This window comes from Drosophila biarmipes, chromosome 3L (genome assembly GCF_025231255.1).
Source record: "Drosophila biarmipes strain raj3 chromosome 3L, RU_DBia_V1.1, whole genome shotgun sequence".
Lineage (NCBI taxonomy): Eukaryota > Metazoa > Arthropoda > Insecta > Diptera > Drosophilidae > Drosophila > Drosophila biarmipes.
The window spans coordinates 17,739,390-17,761,708 of NC_066613.1; the positions used below are offsets into that span (position 1 = coordinate 17,739,390).

Genomic DNA, 22,319 nt, shown 5'->3' on the forward strand with positions numbered 1-22,319 from the left:
TTACTAATCAGTTAACCCTTGAGGGACTCGCTTTTTTAATAAAAGGATTTTTATCATTTTAGTAAGCGTCCTTTAAAACGAACTAGTTTTTAACTAACTAAATATTTGAAATCTCTTACAAATTAAAAACAACAATAAAGAAACACTCCTAAATGAAGTCCCTTTTCATGTCTAACTAAGCCTATTGTTCCACTAAGGGTTAAGTATAATTATTTTCCGTCGATCCACAGACGGTCACACTGTGGCTATATATCTTTAAAAAACAATCAAAATTAAAAAGTTATCTTATCGCCGCTCCCGCGCCTTTTATTTGACTGTAAGCATGCGAACGTAAAAGGCGGCCACCAAAGTCGCGATGTTGCTGCTGGAGCTGAACATTCTGACCCTGAATATTTGGTGAGAGCGGGCATCTCCTTCTAAGGCGTCTGGAGCCCCAGCACCATTGACCTCGATCTGTGGATGCTAACATTGTGTATTTACAGGGGCATACCATATGTGTCGAGTGATCGTGGACCCCGCATCAATGCCATCTGCAAGGAGCTGGCCAGCGGCAAGTATGACATCGTGTCCTTGCAGGAGGTGTGGGCACAGCAGGACAGCGAGAGGCTGCAGAAGGGCACGGAGGCGGTCCTGCCCCACAGTCACTACTTCCACAGCGGCGTGATGGGCGCAGGCCTACTGGTGCTGTCCAAGTATCCCATTCTGGGCACGCTGTTCCACGCGTGGTCCGTCAACGGCTACTTCCATCGAATCCAGCATGCGGATTGGTTTGGCGGCAAGGGCGTGGGCCTGTGCCGCATCCTGGTCGGAGGCCAGATGGTGCATCTGTACAATGCCCACCTGCATGCGGAGTACGACAATGCAAACGACGAGTACAAGACGCACCGCGTCATACAGGCCTTCGACACTGCTCAATTTATCGAGGCCACCAGGGGCAACTCGGCGCTGCAGATCCTGGCTGGCGATCTCAATGCCCAGCCGCAGGACATCTCTTACAAGGTGCTGCTCTACACATCCAAGATGCTCGACAGCTGCGCCTCGGACTCTTTTCGCACCAACGAATGCCAACACAACTCGTATACATCCAAGCAGGCTCGGGAGAGAAATCCCCAGGGCATCCGCATCGACCACATATTTGTGCGTGGCGGAGATCACGTGAATGCCGAGATAGCCGAGTACAAACTGCCCTTCCCCGAACGAGTGCCCGGCGAGAAATTCAGCTTCTCGGATCACGAGGCAGTGCTGGCCAGGTTGAAGTTATTCAAGCTGGCAGCCAGGACGGAGGAGCCGGTGGCCACGATCGAGGTGAACTGCCAGGTGGAGGAGGGCGAAAGCTGTGCCGTCAGGGAACTGGGAGCTGGCGATGCTCAGTCCGGTGAAGACGATCAGCCGGAGGTCCAGTGCAATGGCAGCTCGACTTCCATCCAATCCATGCCCGCCGCCAGAACTGCCGCGCTCCACGAAGCTCTGGCCCTGTGCGATGCTTCCCTGCTGCAGCTGAATACAGATCGGATTCTGTATTACAGCGCCGCCACCTTCCTCTTCGTCCTCCTCGTCCTGCTAGTGGAGTTCACCGCTCCCGTGGGCATGCGCACCATCTTCCTGCTGCTCAAGTTCATCGTGTTTGGCGTGATCCTGTTCTGCGTGTTCATGGCCTCCATCTGGAACTACATGGAGCGAAATGGGGTCTTGCAGGGCAAGAAGTCGATGGAGGTGATGCTGCACCATGCCCAGAAGTACGAGTACTTCTACTAAAGCTGTGTGGAGCAGCCAAGCTCAATGCGCATTTAAATCCATGTGTACCGTAGTTAAGCAAGCGTTGTGTTGTCTATGACAAGGGTTTATAATAACTCTGACTAGATCTTTTACGTCCTGTAATCTTTCAATGCAACTCCATGGTCTCTTCATGTGTAACGTCATCCATATCCCAGGAAACATAGTTCAATAAAAGCGACCAACGTTAACCAACTCTAAGCTGATATCTTAATTGAGGATATTTTTTAAACCTTTCTAATGATTAAAAGTATAATGTTAAGACAATCAATGGTTCATTGACCTATTTCGAGATAGTCGGAGCACACCGCCTCAAAGTATGCTTTAGTTTTCCTAGCAAATGGAAATTTTACATATAGTGCTCCCACAGAAACCATTGCCCACAAGTGAACACAGATATTAGCTTTAATATTAGGGTGTTTTTAACATTTTTTCTTTATTCTCGAGTAGAAAACAGCTCCGCATAGTCCCAACTGGTCCAGTTTATTCGGGCTTCTTTCCCTTGGCGAGCTCGGCCTTCTTTCCCTTGCGGGTGGCGGGCTTCTGGGAGCGCAGGACAGCGGAAGCACGGCGGAGGGCAGCCTGTAACAACAAAGAAGTTCGTAAGAATATGCCTTTCGAATGTTTAGAAATCTATTTTTTGGTTGAGAGCCTCAGATAATTTTTTCAACACGATCATTCTGCGATCTTGGTATGTAGCATTTAAAAAAGATCATCATGACAGGAACCAAAAGTGATTTGTCCTCGAGTTTCGACCATATTTACCTGTGTCAGGTCCTTGCGGTATTTGGAGCCGATGAGCAGGTTCTTCAGCTTCTTCAGGGAACGGCGGGGGCCGGACTTGAAGTCAACGCGCACGGTGTTCTTGGCGGGACGCTGGGCATACTTGCCCTTCTTCAGCACAGCGGTGAAGCCCTTCTTGTCGGCGGCGGGCACGACTCCCAGGGTCTTCTTGTGCACGATGCCGCTGTAGCGGTACGAGCTCACGCTGGCCAAGTTGTTTGGCTCCTGAAAGGGTGAATTTTTAATAAGTTATATTGTATTTTATAAGCTCAAAACAAGGATATGACCAACTTTTGTCAGATTATAGTTACTATCAAGTTGTATTCAAATATCATTGTGAAAGTTGTAAGTTGGAAACATCATTGAAAATGGTTTAGCACCAGGTTTACAGATCATTTTTAGATTTGTCTATAAACGTGGTCCGTCATTTAAGATCGCATTTACTTACTGTGCTGAAGGGCTTCTTAACATCGCGCTTCTTCAACAAGAAGGCGTTGTTGTTGCGAATGATCAACCAATTGAGGTGCGAAGAGGTTGCCATCTCAAGTCTGTAAGGGAATTAAAAAGAATAATTAGTAATTACTCGACGGGATTCAAATATTTTGGATTGTCCGTGGGTATTTCAGTTTTGGGTGATGAATATAGTCTTCAAGAACTCTTCTGCTAAATCATTCCTCATTAAAGCAAAACTGAAGTACTCAGGATAGGTTTTGATGCTTACCTTTATGATCCAATACGAACAAAAGCAATCAACAGAAGGGAACATGGAACAAAAAGAAAGAATATGATTAGATACACGATTTTTACAACAAAACTTTTAAAGTTCTTGGCTATTTTTCAGTTTTGGGTGATGAATATAGTCTTCAAGAACTCTTCCGTTAAATCAATCCTCATTAAGAGAGAAAGGGGTATTTGATACGGACTCTATGCTTACCTTTATAGGAAAGTCAATAGATAAAGCAATCCAAGGGGTGGACATGGAATAGAAAGAAGGAATGTGATTAGACATCTGCGTTTTTAATAAAAGAAATGAAGGTATCGAGTGTTATTCAGTCTTGGGTGATGAATATAGTCTTCAAGAACTCTTCTGCTCAATCATTCATCATAGACGAATAAATCAAGCGATCTAAGACCACACGTGTTCTTACCTTTAGAGGGAGAAAAATCCGTGTAAAAGGACAGCGGGGCGCAGCATGAAAGGAAAGAGAAACAGGAAATTAGTTTGGATATTTAACAAAGCGAGATGAGCTTGGTTAAAAGCGTTTGAAGATCAAGTCCGGTCTGGTTTTGTCACTAAAATAATACACATTTTTATTCACTATTTGCCCGCTGTGCTGCACGTGTGGGTAAAACTCAATTTACCTCCGAGGTTCAGCGGGCCGGCAGCCAAAATGATGGAAACACGTGGGGCAGGCATAGTGCCTCAACACTTTCGGAGCGTTTAGAACGCTGGCAGAACGCTAGAACTTAACCAAATCGAGACAAAACGCAAAATGCCCACCTTTTCTCGTTGAAAGACAAGCAGGAAAGAAATATGGCAGCCCGGCATAGCGCGAACTTGGCTGCGCTTGCCGCAAACACAGGGCTGCATTTGAGTCGCGGCGAGTTGGCAGGCCTCCTATCGATAAGACTGCGCCATCCCTGGCACGCGCTGCCAAAAAATAAATTGTTTAAATACTCGGCGAAAAAACAATAATGCTCTACAGCTGCTGAAGAAAACATCAAATCAAATTAGTTGCATTTTTTACTTTAAATACATTGGTTTGCACCTCTCTATTTGTCATGCTTATGCCGAAATTAGCATATAATTTTTAATAAAAAATTATAAATTCAGCAAACAACACTCTGAAATAGGTCAAGTTTACTAAAAATGCATATAAACTGTTAAAAATTCAAATAATTGAAGTACAAAATCGGTGGCTGGGGGCGTTGCCACTTCACCAAAAACATCGATAGCACCGAAGAGAAACCGATTTTTTTTCCAGCTCTAGTCTACTTGTCAGACACATTTCCGAAAAAACTCACTCAGTAAAACTTTAAATTAAAAGTTCAGATATCAACAAATCATTTCAAAAAGTTTTTGTTTTAGGCTGTGGTTTGTTTTTATTGTCGTATGTCCATCCAGAATTTAAACACTCGTGGTAAGTGGAGCGACTGCGAGGCGCTTTTCCCCGAGCTCTTACACATGTACATAAAGATGGCCGCCCTGCTCGTCATCACCGCGCATACATACATACACATACGCATTCTGGGGCAAAAGTAAAACACGCTGCGAGGGTGTGATTGCATTACATGCCTTACAGCCCACCAGCATTGCAATCAATCGGATCCCCCGACAATCGCACTAATCAATCCTATCTCCTGCCTTACAGACCCCTTTGCTGATGCAATCAAGGGCAATGATGATGATATTCAAGACGGGCTAGTGCACATAAGAATCCAGCAGAGGAACGGTCGCAAGACGCTAACCACTGTCCAGGGCCTGTCCGCGGAGTATGACTTGAAGAAGATAGTCCGCTCCTGCAAGAAGGTGGGTTTATCCAAGGGCTGGGACAGGTCAACAGCCCCCACTGCGGCGCACAACTCCACAGCTGTGGTCAACCAGATAGGATAGAGAAAATCAAACCACCCTTTCCACCTGCTAAATCCAGTCATATCTGGACATTCACCCCAAAGTACAGCATCCCAAAAGGCAGTGTAAACGTTTGCCACGCAGTTATTGATTTTGGTCAGCATAGTAACTAGCTACCTGCTTAGTTTTTGCGTTGGCTGCATATAAATATAAACGAAACTAGGGATCTTTAGCAATGAAAAGCATTTTAAGATGTGAAGCAGTATGAAGCCAACTAAGTTAGCAAACTGATCCAAGAACTGATTTGCTAAATCAATTATTAATTATTCCCATTAACACATAGCATGCCTATTGATTTTTCTTAGGTCAGCTAATATGCCTTCTACAAAGCCAAACCCATGCACAGTTCTGACCGCAACTGTACTTAAAGCCTGTAAAGTAGTTGATTAATCCATTCCCCCGTCAATAATGTTTTCATCTATTTTATTAAAATTTTGATTATCATTTCGACACTTTGCATCAACAACACTAATGCACTCCAATCATTCGCAGGAATTCGCTTGCAATGGCACTGTAATCGAGCACCCAGAGTATGGTGAGGTCCTGCAGCTCCAGGGCGATCAGCGTGAGAACATCTGTCAATGGTTGACGAAGGTGGGACTAGCTAAGCCGGATCAGCTCAAGGTGCACGGCTTCTAGGCGGACGAACAAACAAAGCGGTGTGAACCATCATACTACTATTTCATTCTTAAGCTCTACACAAACACCCCCAAAAACTTGCAAAAGTTCTTTGTTCCGATTAATTCAAACACTCTTGATAGAACATTTACACGAACACAGAAGCAATAGACCATTAACTGAGAACAATGTTATAAATAAAATTAAATGTTCAATTTAAATAAACGAATGTGTGCGGGCGCTGTCGTAGCATAATGGGACGAAAATTGAGCTTTGTTTGTCTTTATTTGGTGGTTTCCTTTCTTATTAATTTTTTTTGAGTTAAAATGTTTATAGGAAAGATTCCAAACAGTATAAGAGATTGTATAAAGGTCTTCTTAATTACTGGAAATAAAATGTTCAATTTCCGTTAAAGAAAGAGGAAGAAAGGAGGAAGTATACTGCCCTTATTTTTTCCATTAATATTCAACACAAGGGGTTGCTAAATTTATTGTAAGTGATTAATTTAAATAAAACGAAAAATAAATCATTTAAATTTGGATAGCCAGCAGCGGTTTGTGTCGCCGCTAATCGATGTTCCGCACCTAGTAACACTAATTTCCTTGCCGTTTTCGGTATTTCTGACAGGTTAGTGTGCAGTCACATCGTTTAGGCACAAAAAATAGGAGCGCGAATTTTTTGCGTGTGTTGCTCTTAGCTGGAAAAAAAGGGTTCCGTAAGTGTCGGGCGACCGAAAATTTGTCAAAAAACGAACGTGACATACTCAATCGAATTTTCCAACTACAATTCGCCAGCCAAACCGCGAGTGCAGAATTCGTGCGTGGAACGCTTGGTGTTTCGTTCGGCCAAATTTAACAAGTGGTTTTGTGCCCCATCGCGGTTGCAGCTGCACCAAATAGGCGTCTGCAGGCGGACCAACCCGTGATTTCTTTCATCCCAAGGGGTAAGTGGGCTCTAGCTCATAATTATGCAGGTCATTTCATTGGGGAGGGGTGCGGAGGGGCTGCAATTTGCTTAGCAATATTATGTTCTTGCACGTTTCAGGGTTGCCACCCTGCGGCAGTTGGCGTATTTATCGGTATTCTGGCAGCCAGCATGTTGGTATTTTTTCGGTAGCTTAGCTTGACACTTGTCAAGTACTTGACAAAAATCGGGCAACCAATTTACATTACTGTCCAAAAACTTCTAGCAAACGTGTGCTGACTTGCATAATTATTCTACTCCGCCTGAAAACGCAGCCGGGAAAAACTCGCGAAAATCCCAGTTAGTTTTTTGAATTACTGGTATTTTCAATCGCTTGCAACCCTGCGGGTCGATCTATCGAAACGGCGAAAGTTTTCTATGACGATGAGAAGTCGAATTTTTGGATTTTTCGCGTGACAAGTTGGTGGTGAAAAAAACCAGGCAGAACCTTAACAATTCATTTAGGAACTTGGCAAGCGATTGGCAACTGAAAAGCGCTACGCTGGCGGGTGCGGGCGGTGCAAGTAGGGTGTGAAAAGTCGACAAAAAAAATCAATTGCCTCTCGGTCGTTTTCAATTTTCAATTCACATTCTCTGCGTGTGCAAAAAGCGAAGGAAAAGCGAGAAGCGAAAAAATAGACTGCAAACGACAAAAAAACGAGAAAAAAAAGAAAAGAAAAGAAACGGCGAGCAGAAGAAGAAGAGCTCAGAAGAAGACGAAGAAGACCGAGGAAAAGGCAACGTAGAAGTTGAAGAAAATGTGCAGGAAAAGGGGCGGAGGAGCAGGAGCCGTGTTTTCGAGTCGCAAGCAGCAGCAGTCCAAATAAATAACGCATCAGCCATCGATACGAGTGAAAGAGGCCCGGCCCGATTTTCAGCGCCATTCGAATCGCTGAAGCAGGCGACATACGCAAAATACAAAATATCGCAGTGAAAATCAAATTTTCCAAATAGAAAGAAGAGCTCCTCCTCGCTCTCTCTCGTTCACTCTCTCTCGGCCTCTCCTTCGCTCTCTCTCCCTCCCACTCTCGCGACTGGGTGGCAACGCGTGCGTGTGTGTGTGTCTGTGTGTGCCTGCTGTGTGTGTGAGTGTGCCGCGTGCGTCAGTGTGTGTGTGTGCAGCTCGAAAGAGCAAAAAAATAGATTTAAAAAAATAAGAGAAAAAGCAAAGAAGGAGAAGCGAAATAACCGACTGTGTCTTTGTGTGGAATTTCTTGATAATTGCAACATACGTTACCATGGAATACTACCTAGGTTGGTAAAATAGTTAGCTGGCCAGAGCCAGTGGCTTGGCATACATGCTTACATACCCATATGTGCCACCCCCTATATACCACATGCTTCGAAATCCGCACATGTGTGTGCGTTCGCCTATGCTGGCATTGCGTTTCGTTTGTTTGTTTTTTGTTTTTATTTTTTATTCACTTGAAGTCGGCAGAGTTTTCCCAGCGTCGTCTAGCTTCCTCCGATTACGAAAGTTTCCCGTTACGTCTACAATAACAAAAAACTGACCTTGTTTGTACACACTCACACACCACACCACACCGCTCACACACAACACACCATCGCACCTACATAACCACCCACCACCCACCGCGCACCGCCCACCACCAACCACCTCATACCCGCCCACCCGCAATATGAAAACCCAGCTCTTATGTGCAAACCACTTGCAGGAGGATATGTGTACATGAACGGAGATGCAGTCAAGATCCAGCCGCCCGTCTACACCAACGTTCCTGTCGAGACGGCGATGCTAGCCACCAATCTGTTTGGCGCCACCACCCAAATTGCAGCCTCCCCCGCAGCAGCCGCAGCTGCCCACATACCGTTGATCACAGCAGCCGCTGCAGCCGCAGCCGCCGCCGGAGGCGCTCCTCCAGTAGCTCCTCCAGTTGCCGTTGCTCCAGTGGCAACCGCATCAGCAGCAGCCGCAGCCGTTGTGCCCGCCCAGCAGCAGCAGGCGCATCCACACCAGGCCCAGATCCTGGCCCATACGCACGTAGCCCACCAACAACAGCAGCAGCAACAGCAACAACAACAGCAGCAGCAGCAACAGCAGACGCTTCAGCAGCATCTCCACCAGCAGCAGCAACAGCAGCAGCAGCAACAACAATCGCCGCATCCCGCCCAGCATCTGACCTACGGCCATCAGCCGACGCCTCCACAGGCCACGGCTGGAGGATCAGGAACAGGAGGAATAGCAGGAGGAGCACCAGGAACCGTAGCAGTTGGCGGCGAGGCCCAGGACACCAACGAATACGCCATCATGAATGGCACACTCGCCCAGACCCAGGACGGCACTGTGCTCTGCTACACCACAGACGCCCTCAACAACACGAATTTAGTTGCCCTGGATCCGCAGCCCCATCAGATTGTAGTGCCGGTCCAGGTTCCTGTCCAAGTCCCAGTGCCCGTACAGATACCAGCGAACGGTTCCGCCGACCAGCAGCAGGGCAGCCACAATGCCGCAGCCGGAGAGGAGCCCAACATACCGCTGGACAAGCTCAAGCAAATGCTGGCCACCCAGCTTGAGTACTACTTCTCCAGGTGGGTTGTGGTACCTACAGCCAACTTGAACCTCCTCTAACTTTCTCTAAATTTCCATCCAAACAGAGAGAACTTGGCCAACGATACTTACCTGCTCTCCCAGATGGACAGCGACCAGTATGTGCCCATTTACACCGTGGCCAGATTCAACTTGGTACGGAAACTAACCAATGACATGAATCTCATCACTGAGGTGCTGCGTGAATCGCCCAATGTCCAGGTGGACGAAGAAGGCCTGCGCGTGCGTCCCAATCGCAAGCGTTGCATCATCATTCTGCGCGAGATATCGAACAACACGCCCCTCGATGACGTAAAGGTGGGTGACTTTTCACCGCTCACGCTCTTCCAAAACCAGCCCAAATACTAATTGGATTTTGTTCGCATTGCAGGCTCTGTTCAGCAACGAGAGCTGCCCCCGCCCGATCTCCTGCGAATTCGTCGCCAACAACTCGTGGTACATCACCTTCAAGTCGGACGACGATGCGCAGAAGGCGTTCAAGTACCTGCGCGAAGAGGTCAAGGAGTTCCAGGGCAAGCCGATCATGGCCCGCATCAAGCCCAAGTCGTTCATCAATCGCATACAAGCAGTACCAAATAAGATGAACGGCTACCGTCTCACGTCGCCGCCGACTGCCAATGTCTTTGATCCATCCGGAGCCGGTGCCGCCACAGTAGGCTATGCGGCTGCCCAGCAGCCACGCTATGTGTACGCCAATGGAGCGGCCCTCGCGGCTCCCGCCTCCGTTCCGTACAGCAATCCTGTACTGATTGTGAGTATTATCAATGAGTCACAGCTTTCATAGTTCAATGGGACAAATTCATTTATAATATACCTGTTCTTATCTTGTTGCTTATTAAACTTGTTAAATTGACGTTCTAATGGGTCGTTCCTACTTATCTCTCCGATTGGAAGTTAAGATCTTGATTGCTTTGAAAGTCAACGAGGCCTAAGTAAAAATTATTCCTATGACTAATGTTTGTGACGTTAATTTCCTTAATTATCATACATATTATTTCATTGTAAGATCAAGGGCCAAGTTTTTAAAACCAATTCAAAACTAATTCTAACTTGTAAGCAAAATCTTTTCCTTTTATGATTATCAATATTCCCTACTTATATCAACATCTTGTTTTACAGCCGATTCCACAGAATCAATTCTATCCTGGCTTAGTGGCTGGTCCCTGGCCGCCTGGCACAGTGGCAGCCACCGGCCATGGCCAGAACTTCTACGAGATTGGAGGTAACATATTTACCACCAATCCCCTGGCTCCGCAGGCCGTGGCAGCCGGTTTCACTCAAGCTCCGCCACCCACTGCACAAACGATGGTCACGTCCAAGCCGCAGGGCGGTGGACGCTACAACAACAATCACCGCGGCAATCCCAACAGTGTGGGCGGTGCCAATTCGGGACCACGCGGCGAGTCGAGGGGCAAGCCCCCGCGCAACACACAAACAGCCTCGCACATTCAGGGCGGCAGCATTGTGCCAATCCAGATAGCTGGCGCCATTCCAGGCGGAATGGTCAGCGTGGTGCCGGCGAACATTGTGCCGGATCCCCTGCAGCAGGCCCCCTTGCAGCAGCAGCAGCCGCAGCAAGTGCTCCAGCAGATTCAGCAGCAGCCAACCAGCTCAGCTCAGCAGCAACAAGCCACGGTGCAGGTGAACAGCTCCACTCGTCACTATCCCATCAAGAGCAACTGGAAGGGTGAGTTCTCAAGGGCCACTAAAGCGCGAAACCTTCTAACAAAAGGTTCTTTAACACAGGTGGCATGCAGAAGAACCTCGACAAGAGCTATGGCGGTGGTGTGACCACCCATCATCACTATAGCACCCAGGTGCAGGCACTGCCCGCCCACAGCCACCATCTGCAGGCTCAGCAGCAGCAGCCACAGGGACAATCCCAGCAGCAGCACTATCAATTGGCTTCCTCCAGCGCCGCCAGCGCTCCGCAAGTTACCTATGTCTCCACGGCTCCGGCTCAGCCGCAGCCCGCCCAGCATCAGCACCACCTTGTGGTTCAACAGACGCAGCCACAGCAGCAGCAGCAGCCGCCGCAGCAACAGCCGCAACAGGTAGCCCTTCAGCAAGTGCAGGTGCAGGAGCTGCAGGAAGCGGGGGACGGCGTTGAGCATGGCTCTCACGCCATGCAGCAGGTGAATCGCAGCAGCAACATGTCAGCCAGCTCCTCCTCATCGCTGGCCACTTCGATTAGTAAGGAGCCACTGCAATGGCAAAATCGCCCGCGCCGTCGTCGGCGTGATGAGGAGGGCGGACTCAACTATTCCCCAGGCGGGCGAGTTGGGGTAAGTAATCTACATAGAATTACGAATACGTCTATGGGAATTGGAATTTAACGATATTTTGTAAACCAAGTTGCTGAACGTATAATATGTGGCTTACGCACGATGTGTATTCGGATTTATTTAAACCCTTTACTACTTTTCAATTTAATTTCAGCTCTACGGCAGCTCTCCCTCAAACCCACATCAGCAGCAGCACTTGATGTCAACTTCCTCCGGCAGCAATGTGCAGTCAGGTGGCGGAACCGATGGCGGCGGAGCCTCCCATCGTGGCGGAGAGCGCCAGAGCCACTACAATACCATCCACGACGTCCCACCGCCCCAGCACCGTGGCAACTACAAGGGCAACAACTACAATCCGCACTACCACGCCCAGCATTCGTCGATGGCCAGTGGCTCGCACCACCATCATCACCACAACGCGCTGTCTTCGCAGCAGCAGCAGCACCACATGACCTCCGGCACTGGACAGCAGGGCTCGGGCCATCACTATCACCACCATCATCATCACAATTCGATTGGCAGCAATGTTGGCAACAGCGGCGGTTTAGGCGTCAGCAGTGGCGGTTCGGGTGGTGGCGGATCCGGCGGCGGATCGGGCAGCAACAGCCTGTCCGGCGGCAGCAACGAGCGCGGTATTCACCACAGCTCCCTGGGCTATCAGGGCCACCAGCATCAGCACCAACAGCAGCAGCAGCAACAACAGCAGCAGCAGCAACAGCAGCAGCCGCCGGCCCCAGTGCAACCGCCGCAGTTCGATCTGGAGGACGCCGCCTTCCCACCACTGCCAGCCACATCAGCCACCGCACCACATACACCTCAGGCTACTGGTGGCGCCTCCCTGCATAACTCCACCGCCTCGTCCGCCTCCTCAACGGGTCTCAGCCAGAAGCAGGCTCTGCACCAGCAGCAACAGCAGCCGCATCAGCACCAGGTGCTGACCAGCAGCTTGGAAAGCGCCGGTGGCGAGGAGCAGCGCTCAAGCAATCAACAGGGATTAGAGAGTAGCAATATCCACTTGGCCAACACTTCCTCTGCCAACAACTGGGCTGAGAACCGCTTGTCTGATGTGGTGCGCACTGGTGGCGGCACCGGAGGAAAGGGCAAGGCCCGTAAAGACCAACGGCACCAACAGACCCAGAACCAGCCGCATTTGGCCCACAACTATCAGCAGCAGCAACAGCAGCGCAATCCACCTGTAAGCCCCACGCCTGCCTTGGGTGCTGAGTACGGGCTCCAGCTTCAGGAGGGCAACAATACTAAGAACGTTACTAAGCAGAGCTCCAGTAACAACAATTCGATCCATGTGATAAAGTGTCAAACACCAAATATCAATGCCAGCAGCAAGGATGAGGCAGCCGGAGCCCAGCAGCACCAGCAGCAGCTGGACAAATCAAACAAGACTGAGGATGAACTGCATCCAAAGCAGCCGTCGCAGCAGCGACTGGTCGAAGGCTACGTCCAGCAGCAGCAGCAGTTGCCGCCGCTGGCTAGCCACCCAGAGTATTCCGCTGCCCTGGCCGCGGGCGCTGGCGCCTGTAGCGTGATAGAGGGCGGTCTGACCACCAGTCTGGCCGAGTGCAGCCTTGGCCAGCACAAGAAGCCGCCATCAGTGGCCGCTCTGCATGCCAAGAAAGAGGCCAACCTGCTGGAAAAGAGTAAGCACAAGAGCGTGGCCACGTCCACGTCGACGGAGAACCTCTCGGCTGCCGCCACTGCCAGCAAACTGAGCTATGCCCAGGTGGCCCAGCACCACAAGGCGGCGGCCGCATCTGACAGCAAGGAGACTGGCTCCGGTGGCTCCACCGGCACTCTGTCGCCCACCGGCAGCCACAAGATGGACCTAGTCTTCGGCGATCCCGCCGCCGTGGTGGCAGCCGTGGAGAAGAGTGGCCTGGCCACAGTTTCGACCGAGAAGCGTGCCGCAGGTGGCGCTTCGCCAGCCGCGCTGTCAGGCAAACCAAGCGGTGGTCTTCCGGTCACCAACAGCACCCAAGCCAGCATTACTGTCGTGGTTTCTGCCAAAGAGAAAGGTAGGTAGCCAATCACTTCGGAGTTATTTTGCGATTATTGTATCCTATTTTGGTTGGCTTATTAATCAATCTCTAATAACTCTACAGATAATCGTCCCAATGCCTCCGTTCGTCAACTGAGCAAGGAGAAGCAGCAACACCAGCAGCATCACTACGGCTCTGCAACAGAGCACAATACCAATGCCAATGTTGGCCCGGGGACTGGCGGCAACCGCAAGTCCAGGGCCAACAACTCTTAAGAAAAGGGAAGGGGAGAGGACAGAGCACAGGAGAGGAAAACCGCGTTGCCAAAGCGAGGCAACTGTGAGATACCTTTGCAGGATGCCTCCGAGGATGCATCCGACTGTACATATATAGAATTCCATATGTAAATATGAGCAAACCTTTTTGTTATACCTATAAGTGCTATAGATATTTACAAGCTAACTAAGGAGGCATACGAAAGGTGAGTTGAGGCTTTTCGTTATAAGCTAGGAAACGTTAACCCTATAACTTGCATCTTGCAGTAGTTGCCGCTGCTCGAGGGACGCGGACACGAGAGCAGAGAAAGGAGAAGGAGCAGCCGGCGACGCTTGGACCAGTTATCATATTAGTAGGCAAAGACGAAGAATGAATGGTGCATACCTTTTCTCCAGCTATATTTAATCAGTTATCAGTTAATGTTAATCTACCTAAGCTAATGTTACCTACACTCGATGGGTAAGCACTTAGTTTAGCGCCGCACGGAGGAGGAGCAGACGGAGGAGAACAGAAGAGACAAGAGATGAATATGCCTAAGCTATCATTACGATTATCCATAACGATGCCGAGTGAATAAGTCTAAGAGGTTTGAGCGTAGTTAGCCAACTAGCAACTGCATCGAACGACAAAGCAAAACTAAAGCAAGCTAAGCCAAGCAGAGGAAGCAGAGGAAGGGAGAAGAAAATATTAGGTTTTATTGATAATAACTGATGAACTCATGAATCACACATTGATTTTACGTTACCATTACCTACGTTTAATATTTCATCATTTTCATTTTTGCTTACACATCAGAACATAATGTTTATAGCCAAAACAGAAGTACACAGATACGAGTACGTAGCGTACGCAGCTATGTCTCCGCTAGTCCCACAGGTTAGGGTTACTTCTATTATTTAGATATATATTATATGATATATACGATTGTTTTGAATCATTGTAACATTTTAACGTATGATCTTGTTTGAGCAAGTCGCTTTTTTTATATACAACTTGATTATGGGGATTCTCGTACTTAGTTCACGACGACTTAAGGGATCCTTTACACAGACACACCTGAATACGCCTAGACAAACTTAACTTCCCCCGCCCCCAGACACCGACTCGGGTAAAACCCTCATTTTTATACTTATATCGTATATCGTGGGAAGGACTTACATTTTAAAATTGCATTTGTTTCCACATGAAGGCAATTTTCTCAGTTTGATGGTTTCACACGTCTATTTCAACAAACAAAGAACGAAAATGAAGTGAATTAAGAAGTTAGTGCATTGCTAAATACTAAACTTTATCCTTACAAAGCGTAGGTGGACACACAGCTCAGACCAGCTCATAAGACAAACACTATCTAATGTTATATTTACGACTTAGGACTCTATACAAAAAGGTGCCATAAACTAAACAAACACACACAGACACACACGAAATTCAATGAGGTTTAGGACAACACACAAAATAGGCATTTAAAACGAATTCTTTAGCTATGTTTTACTGTCTCTCAATACGGAAAGATGCTGCTTCATCCTCGATCCCCTCCCCCAATTATTGATGCTCATCCTAGATATATTTTACATACGGTTTTCCCTTTTAATTGTTCATGATTTACGCACAAATTGATTTATGGAGTCTTAATTTATTCAAATTTAAGAAGCATGTAAATTAATCCTGAAGCATAAAAACAATTGGCAAGGGAGAAAGAAAAATAATCAGTAGTCTTAAGAGCGTACACACGATATCTACAAACTATTCTAGGAGTAAGAATTAAGTTTAGGTATGCATATATGGATATTCACACACGTAACTTAACAACATTATTTCTTCTGTTAGGTTTTCCTTTATTTGAGAACAAAACGGCTCCGCCCTTTCACTTCCAAATCCAAAAAACCAAAATCATTTTCATTTTTCCACTCATAACACACACATTCAAGCGAAGGAAACCCGCGTATTATTATTTGGTTCCCTTAATTACATGCTTACGAACCCACTGTGAACAGACCGAACAATGTTTTCCCAAAAAAGAAAAGTAGGACTAATTCTTTTCATCCAAAATCAAAACAAAACGAAGAGAAAAATGAAAATGAACTCTAAACGCAAGACTTCCAACCAAAATGAAATTGCAAATATAAGGAAAAAAACGAAAGAAAGAAAGAACTAAACTGAAAAATCAATATACAACATATATTTTGTTTCTATGAAAACAATCGAATATGCTAAGTGCCTATACTAACTAATATGTAACATACGAGCTGGGTACAGACGGACCACTGAGCCAAGAACCCGCGTGACCCCATCCGCCCATCGAAACGCATCCCATCCGAGCACACTCACCATGCAACACACGACTGCCTCTAGGACATAAACAGCTATCAATCAATCAATCGTTTCAAGCCATTCAATCAGTCAATCATCCAGGACACGGATAGCTGGTTCGATGGAGATGGTGGTCACCACACACACACATACACACACGCAGATAGTATACCTTGCTCAGTGCTTCGTCGTGTAACCGCCACACAAAATGTATCTTTAAATAATTCATAGTTTATAGTTTGTATCTTCCCCCTCCAAATTGAAGAAAGACCCAAACTATAACCCAACTAACCCCAACAACACTCGCACACACACGATTCTTTGGAAAGTTCTCAAATGATTTTGTTGTGCTCATCACTCACTGTCGGCTGCCAACACCAACGAATTGCAAAACCATACATAAAACTACACACAACACACCACACACCACGCCACACACACTGTACAGTTGAACCTCAATAGGGCGGACTGCGACTGGGACTGCGGACTGTGCTTTAGGTGAATCAATGGGTGAGACGAGTTGAGGGACAGGAGGTGGCCAGAGTGGCGCGCACAGATCGATCGATCGCTGGGCGGCGGCTCCGAAATTCCGGACAATGAGATGTGATATTATGCAATTGACAAATCATCAATTGTGTGCGACAAAAACAAAAACAAAAACCAATAAACGGAACCCCGGGGCCTGGCCGCCATTGCCCATCGAGATTGCAACGCCCACTCGACCATGAGACAGTCGACACTTGGACACTGGACAGTGGGACACTCGGACCCTCGGACACTTGTGACCGAACGCTGTCCTTCGAGAACCGAGGGATGGAGAAGAGTATAGGGTATAGGGAAAGTAAAGGAACATTGTTGATGTTGAATAATTTTAAGGAATACAATAAATTAAATTAAATTGTTACATTGTAAACCTCAGTTCTTAAGTTATTTATTTTTGTATACTTAAGCAGCGCATATGACACCTTGTTATATTTACAAAATAATACTACTGCAAGTTCAGACCTGCAGACATGCCACGCCCACAGAGCTATGTATTCCCCACAAACCATCCACCCACCCATCCATCCATCATACCTCCTGTCCCCACACCACAACAACAAAAAAAAAGAAGGAAAAACACTCAAAATCACCAACACACACCGCCTAGCATATCGTTTACTTTTTGTTTACACACCATCCAAATATTTCGTATTATTTAGTTTTATGGAATGCCCGCGCCACAAGACCACTGTACATACCCCTAGCTATACATTGTTGAGGGCATTCCCCTCCTGGATTCACCCAATCATTCTCTTTGGCACTGCCATCTTCCATTTCCCCCTTTTTTTTGTGCGTTCGACGACAGAGCTTTTGTCGATCTCTGGTCGGAGATCCTTTGAGTTAATGCTTTCATTTTGCCCTGGGTTGAATTCACTCCCTTATTTTTACTACTACCATAAACGGCAAGAGCAAACAACGCTAAACAAAAAATGCTTACGCACATTGTTATCACTAAAAACCACAAAAACAACAACAAGAACAACCTGTCTGTTAAAAAACAAAAATGAAAATATGTAATATTAAAAAGCGAGAAGAACATGCATACATATATAAATATATATATAATCAATTTGTAATTGTACCGAAATTGATAACTGTAAAGTAACAAGAAGTTTATAAAATTGCATATGATTTAAACTATAAACTAACTATAAAGAAATACAATATCCCTCTATGCAGCAAGCGAAAGCGAAACCAACAGCAGTTATGCATAATTGAATGTGTAATACGATGGCATACATATAAATAAAATATTATAATAAAACAAAACGAAAAAAAAAATACAAACACTGAGAAACAACCAAAAAAACAAAAAAATCGAAAGCGTAATTCATTTGTCTCTATAATAGGTTAGTTAAGCCTGAACAATTTGTACGTAAAAACCAGACGATGGTGATGATGATGACGATGATGTTGATGAGGAGGCGGAAACCTGTACTCGTAACGACTTAATAGCGAAAAGTTTAAATAAAATTTATACTTGCGAGTTAAAAACAAAAATGCGGGCGGTACTTTTCATGATCACTGCCCCCACTCGTACATCCGTACTATCCCCTTTTTTTTTATTTTATTGAATTTGCATCATATAATTAAAAGCGAAGTAAAAACAAGCGGAAAACGACGAAAGGGCGTTACTTAGATTAGGTGTAGTAAGTCAAAACTAAAGCAATAAAGAGAAAGCAGCACACTTTACTCCATTTCCTAGCTTGGGTCTAATCGGGGTTGTCATTCCTTAAAATTCCGTATAAAATACTAGTACAAGGCAAATTTGATAAAATATTATAAAGAATAATCTCTTTTGGAGTGTATCACCGGAAAAGAACAACAATCGTATCGTATATCCTGTTCAAAACCAAAGCAAATTAAATTTTTTCGAACAAAACGAAATGACTAATAAGTGTTTTTTTGAGTTCTTTAAATCTCCCATTTTAATTTATCATAAACCTCAGGGCTTTTTCACATGCCATTTCAAATACAGTAGCAAATTTAAAATCCGACTTCCTTGGGCACTACAAAACATTTCTTTATTTATAATTTTGAAACTCTTCGCTCCTCTCTTAAAGATCGACCCCAAACAACTATGACAAGTAGGTTTAGGTACATAAATACTAATCGAGTAATACAATTCTTTTTATCCATCTTGCTGGGGCATCACAAAACCTAGTAAATCATACAATTATATAGTTAGACAAGGCATATATGTATATACACGCATCGTGGTGGTTACAATTAAAACAAGTATTATTAATCGGAGCAAACATTTTGGTAAGGACTGTGTGTGTGTGTGGTGTTGTGTTCATATAAAACTTAACCAAGAACACTTGCGTTGTTAAGTATAAAGAGTTGACCTAAGCGGTACTGGAGTAACTCTAATTAATTAATCGTAAGGCGCACTAGTACATATAGTTCAGCTGCATCTCGGCCGCTGCCAGCAGCGCATCCTGTGACTCCTTCTCCAGCTTCTTCTCGTCGTCCGTGGGACCGGAATTGGATTGCTTCTGGCAGGGCTTGGACTGTGTTTCCGTTTCCGTATCGGTTTCCGCTTCTGCCTCGGCCTCGGCGGCCTCATCCTTCGCCGCCTTGCCCGCAAGGTCGTGGTCGTTGGCCGCCTGGTTGCTGTTCCGGCAGCGGGCTATCAGATCGCTGTAGGGACGGTCGTGGAGCAGGCAGACCAGCACCACGGTCATATTGTCGCCGCCGAGGCCGCCCATTTGGCAGTCGGGCGCCAGGCAGTGGTTCATCAGCTCCTCGCAGATCTCCTCCGGATACATGCCCATGCCAATGCGCGTGCGACAGAACTCGAGCACTTCCGCATTGGTCATCACATCCCAAATGCCATCGCAGGCCAGCACGATGAATTCCCAATCCTCCATGATCTTGCGCGTCTCCACGTCCGGGTAGGCTATACGCACGCACGGAGAACAAGAAACAGCGAGGTGATAATGGGGCAATAAGAACAATGAATGCGGTGATTCTCACCTGTGACGATTTGATCTTCCGGCTTTTTGTTCGACCGCTTGAAGACAAAGTCGCCCAGTGCCCGGGAAAGTGCCAGATTGCCGTTGACCCGATTGAACTCCACCCAGCCGCCGCCCTCGATGATCCGCTTCGTCTCCGCCTCGTTGTTGGGCTTGTGGTCCAGCGACAGGATCTCCAGTTGTCCGTTCACGCAGGCAATGGCCCGCGAGTCCCCGGCATTCGCGCAGTACAGCTTGTTGTCTTTCACTAGGACCACTACGGCCGTGGAACCGGCCATCTGGTCGCCCCATGACTCATTGTGTAGCATTTCGTAGTCTATGTCCAGAAAGCCCTGCAATTGCATCAGAGGTTGTGAGTAATGTGTAATACCGAGATGAGAAATAAGATTAATGGCTTGGCTCAAAGTGTACCTAGGCCAGATGTAGCTAATTTTCAAACTTAAAGGTTATTTACAAAATAAAGTCCTAGGAAAGGCACCTAATTTTTTTTTTAAATAGTTATTATTTATAAGTTGATATCTTTATGGGTAGGTATACGATACTTCATAAAACCTAAGAACGATAAAAAAGGTAAGAATAATCAACCAAGTTTGGATAGAGCTGTTTCCCTCCATCACGTATCTTTAGTTGGTGTCTATAAGTCTAAATGACGCAAAAGTTTCGCAGATGAGTAACTTGGCATTGATATGGAAACCAGAAAGTAGGTAAATACCATCAGCAAAAGAATACCTTGATGTCTAAACAGATATAATAAAGTAGATACCCTTTATCAAATATCAATCTATAAAGTTTTATACCATTACTCTATAAAGAAAATCCGATATAGGTAAAAATATAAAGAGAACTATCCCTACAGAATCTAATCACAATGTTTACTCGTATAAATACCCAGTTGGGAGAGATTACTGAATGAATAACGATGTTTAGAGGGTTTTACTTTTATCCAATGGAGGGTTACCAAAATTCTAGGTACTTTAAGCTACCATTGAAGATCTTTGTATGTCACTTCGTCCGCCATCTGGAGGTGATTCTCCCGTGACTCACCTGCTGCAGCGCCTGTTCGATGTTGTCGTTGTACTCCGGCCGCTTGAGCACGAACTTGTGCAGGTGCTTGCCGGCATACTGGGCCACCGTGGCCCCTCCATGCCCGTCGTAGACGGCGAAGAAGGCCGCTCCCGGATCGTCGGGCAGCGACAGGATGTGGGTGTGCGAGTCCTCCATGTTGATGCGCCAGCCCTGCATGCAGCTGGAGCCCACGCGGAAGGCGGCGTTCTGGCAGTAGGAGGACTCCTTGGCGGTCACCGGTTCCGAGAGAGTCTGACCCATGGTGATTTGTTGTGTTGTGTGTGGTGTTCAGACGGTGTGGGGGCGGTGTTGTGGGTGGCGCTGGTGTGGTGTTATCGATTTACGTCGCACTTCTGCGGAAAGAAGTCGTACAAGCACACGGGTTAAGTTAATTACGAAACTGGCTACGGACTATGCGGGCTACTGACTACCCAGCCAGCGAATGGCGACTGTCAACTTCAGATACGCGTGGGCCCTGGAGATTAGCATATCAAAGCTATAAGCAAACAGACGTGAAGATTTCAGGGCCGGATTCCGCGATCCGGAATTGGGTTTGGGTTCTGGTTCTGGCTCGGGTTCGAACGGGTTCAAAGGGCAGGTGATAAATGGGAGTCGATAAGGCAGACTTTCCGCTTTCCGTTCGACGGCCCCAGCAATCATGCGCTCCGCAATTAGTTCACAGTTTGCGGTGGACCCTAAACTTATGCAAAAAAAAAGTGAAGAAAAAACAGGCCAAGAAACGGAGAAGTGGGGAGAACAGAAGAGGAAGACGAGGCGGAGCAGCGGAGTAGTGCAGTAGTCCCAGTCCCGAACAGCTCTGGGGACCCACCTGGCGTTCACCTGTTTTGCTCGCCCCAACAAACCGACTCCGCATCAAAAAAACGGTTCAGTAAAAAATTATTAAAAACTGCGCGTGTTTATTTTTTTTATTTGGTTTGTGCTTTGCAGTGTGAACGTGACGGGCTGTGCCAAAAATCCAGCAGCTTTTTAAACTTTTAAAGTTGTGGCTATGTGGTCATACTAATCTCGGTATTGCACAACACTAATTAGGCAGCCCTGGTTGGGTGGGTGTCCCCACTGCCTTTTTGAACTTTCACAGCACTGCTAGCTTGGGCGGTTTAATTTGAATTCAAATTTATTTGTCTGTAGAAAGAAACTTAATTTATATTCTTAAATTGTGCAGTTTATTTCTTATTTATTTTCTTGCCTTCATTTAATATTGAAATTGCAATGTCAATGCCAATTTCCTAATATGCCGCTTCCCTCTTCCGCTACTCATTTCGTTTTTTTGATTTTTCGTCATCCTATCTGCTGCTTTTTTTGTTTAGTTGGCGAGTGCATTGAATTTTGCGAATTTCGCTTTGGGTTTTCGGCAAGTATACGAATTCAAGGACAAATGACGTCAACTAAACACTTTTTGTGGTCGCTGCTGCCGCTGCTGAGTTGTTGCTCTCGCATTGTTGTTGTTTGGGGAATTAAAGCTTGACTGGCATTCGCTGCCAACGCCTCTGCTTTCTATTTATTGTCTTC

The 22,319-nt window shown here is 46.5% G+C and overlaps 5 protein-coding genes and 3 non-coding genes across 14 annotated transcripts; 3 read left to right on the top strand and 5 right to left on the bottom strand.

Moving 5' to 3' along the window:
* Positions 1-207: 207 nt before the first annotated feature.
* LOC108035635 (putative neutral sphingomyelinase) lies at positions 208-1,968 on the top strand. Its single transcript, XM_017111336.3, has 2 exons — positions 208-396; positions 483-1,968. The coding sequence occupies exons 1-2, from the start codon at positions 356-358 to the stop codon at positions 1,753-1,755; spliced, it is 1,314 nt and encodes a 437-aa protein (XP_016966825.1). The 5' UTR covers positions 208-355; the 3' UTR covers positions 1,756-1,968.
* A 204-nt stretch (positions 1,969-2,172) lies between these two features.
* Positions 2,173-4,145, bottom strand: LOC108035681 (60S ribosomal protein L28). Its single transcript, XM_017111391.3, has 4 exons — positions 4,058-4,145; positions 3,005-3,104; positions 2,539-2,781; positions 2,173-2,355 (listed from the first exon to the last, which is right to left on the bottom strand). Exons 2-4 carry the CDS (start codon positions 3,095-3,097, stop codon positions 2,257-2,259), a joined length of 435 nt encoding a protein of 144 aa, XP_016966880.1. The 5' UTR covers positions 3,098-3,104; positions 4,058-4,145; the 3' UTR covers positions 2,173-2,256.
* LOC122819082 (small nucleolar RNA CD11) lies at positions 3,171-3,245 on the bottom strand. The gene has a single exon (XR_006368533.1). It is a non-coding gene; the product is annotated as a small nucleolar RNA CD11 (small nucleolar RNA).
* Positions 3,386-3,460, bottom strand: LOC122819083 (small nucleolar RNA CD11). The gene has a single exon (XR_006368534.1). It is a non-coding gene; the product is annotated as a small nucleolar RNA CD11 (small nucleolar RNA).
* On the bottom strand, positions 3,598-3,672 carry LOC122819081 (small nucleolar RNA CD11). Its single transcript, XR_006368532.1, has one exon. It is a non-coding gene; the product is annotated as a small nucleolar RNA CD11 (small nucleolar RNA).
* Positions 4,146-4,530: 385 nt separating the features above from the next.
* On the top strand, positions 4,531-6,072 carry LOC108035695 (eukaryotic translation initiation factor eIF1). 2 transcript variants are annotated; one of them, XM_017111416.3, is made up of 4 exons: positions 4,567-4,584; positions 4,646-4,697; positions 4,929-5,086; positions 5,681-6,072. In XM_017111416.3, the coding sequence occupies exons 2-4, from the start codon at positions 4,670-4,672 to the stop codon at positions 5,825-5,827; spliced, it is 333 nt and encodes a 110-aa protein (XP_016966905.1). In that variant the 5' UTR covers positions 4,567-4,584; positions 4,646-4,669; the 3' UTR covers positions 5,828-6,072. The 2 variants fall into 2 exon arrangements, with proteins under 2 accessions (XP_016966903.1, XP_016966905.1); XM_017111414.3 differs by having other exon boundaries at positions 4,531-4,697.
* A 386-nt stretch (positions 6,073-6,458) lies between these two features.
* LOC108034975 (la-related protein Larp4B) lies at positions 6,459-17,382 on the top strand. Of its 5 annotated transcripts, none has more exons than XM_050886725.1 (9): positions 6,459-6,749; positions 8,446-9,319; positions 9,386-9,635; positions 9,709-10,089; positions 10,458-11,025; positions 11,085-11,623; positions 11,778-13,653; positions 13,741-14,098; positions 14,160-17,382. In XM_050886725.1, the coding sequence occupies exons 2-8, from the start codon at positions 8,460-8,462 to the stop codon at positions 13,890-13,892; spliced, it is 4,626 nt and encodes a 1,541-aa protein (XP_050742682.1). In that variant the 5' UTR covers positions 6,459-6,749; positions 8,446-8,459; the 3' UTR covers positions 13,893-14,098; positions 14,160-17,382. The 5 variants fall into 5 exon arrangements, with proteins under 5 accessions (XP_050742682.1, XP_016965782.1, XP_050742683.1 ...); XM_017110293.3 differs by lacking the exon at positions 6,459-6,749 and adding an exon at positions 7,103-7,241; XM_050886726.1 differs by lacking the exon at positions 6,459-6,749 and adding an exon at positions 7,135-7,189.
* A 1,362-nt stretch (positions 17,383-18,744) lies between these two features.
* LOC108035617 (probable protein phosphatase 2C T23F11.1) lies at positions 18,745-21,777 on the bottom strand. Of its 2 annotated transcripts, none has more exons than XM_017111304.3 (4): positions 21,619-21,777; positions 20,769-21,142; positions 19,726-20,056; positions 18,745-19,648 (listed from the first exon to the last, which is right to left on the bottom strand). In XM_017111304.3, the coding sequence occupies exons 2-4, from the start codon at positions 21,048-21,050 to the stop codon at positions 19,140-19,142; spliced, it is 1,122 nt and encodes a 373-aa protein (XP_016966793.1). In that variant the 5' UTR covers positions 21,051-21,142; positions 21,619-21,777; the 3' UTR covers positions 18,745-19,139. The 2 variants fall into 2 exon arrangements, with proteins under 2 accessions (XP_016966793.1, XP_016966795.1); XM_017111306.3 differs by having other exon boundaries at positions 21,630-21,774.
* Positions 21,778-22,319: the final 542 nt, after the last annotated feature.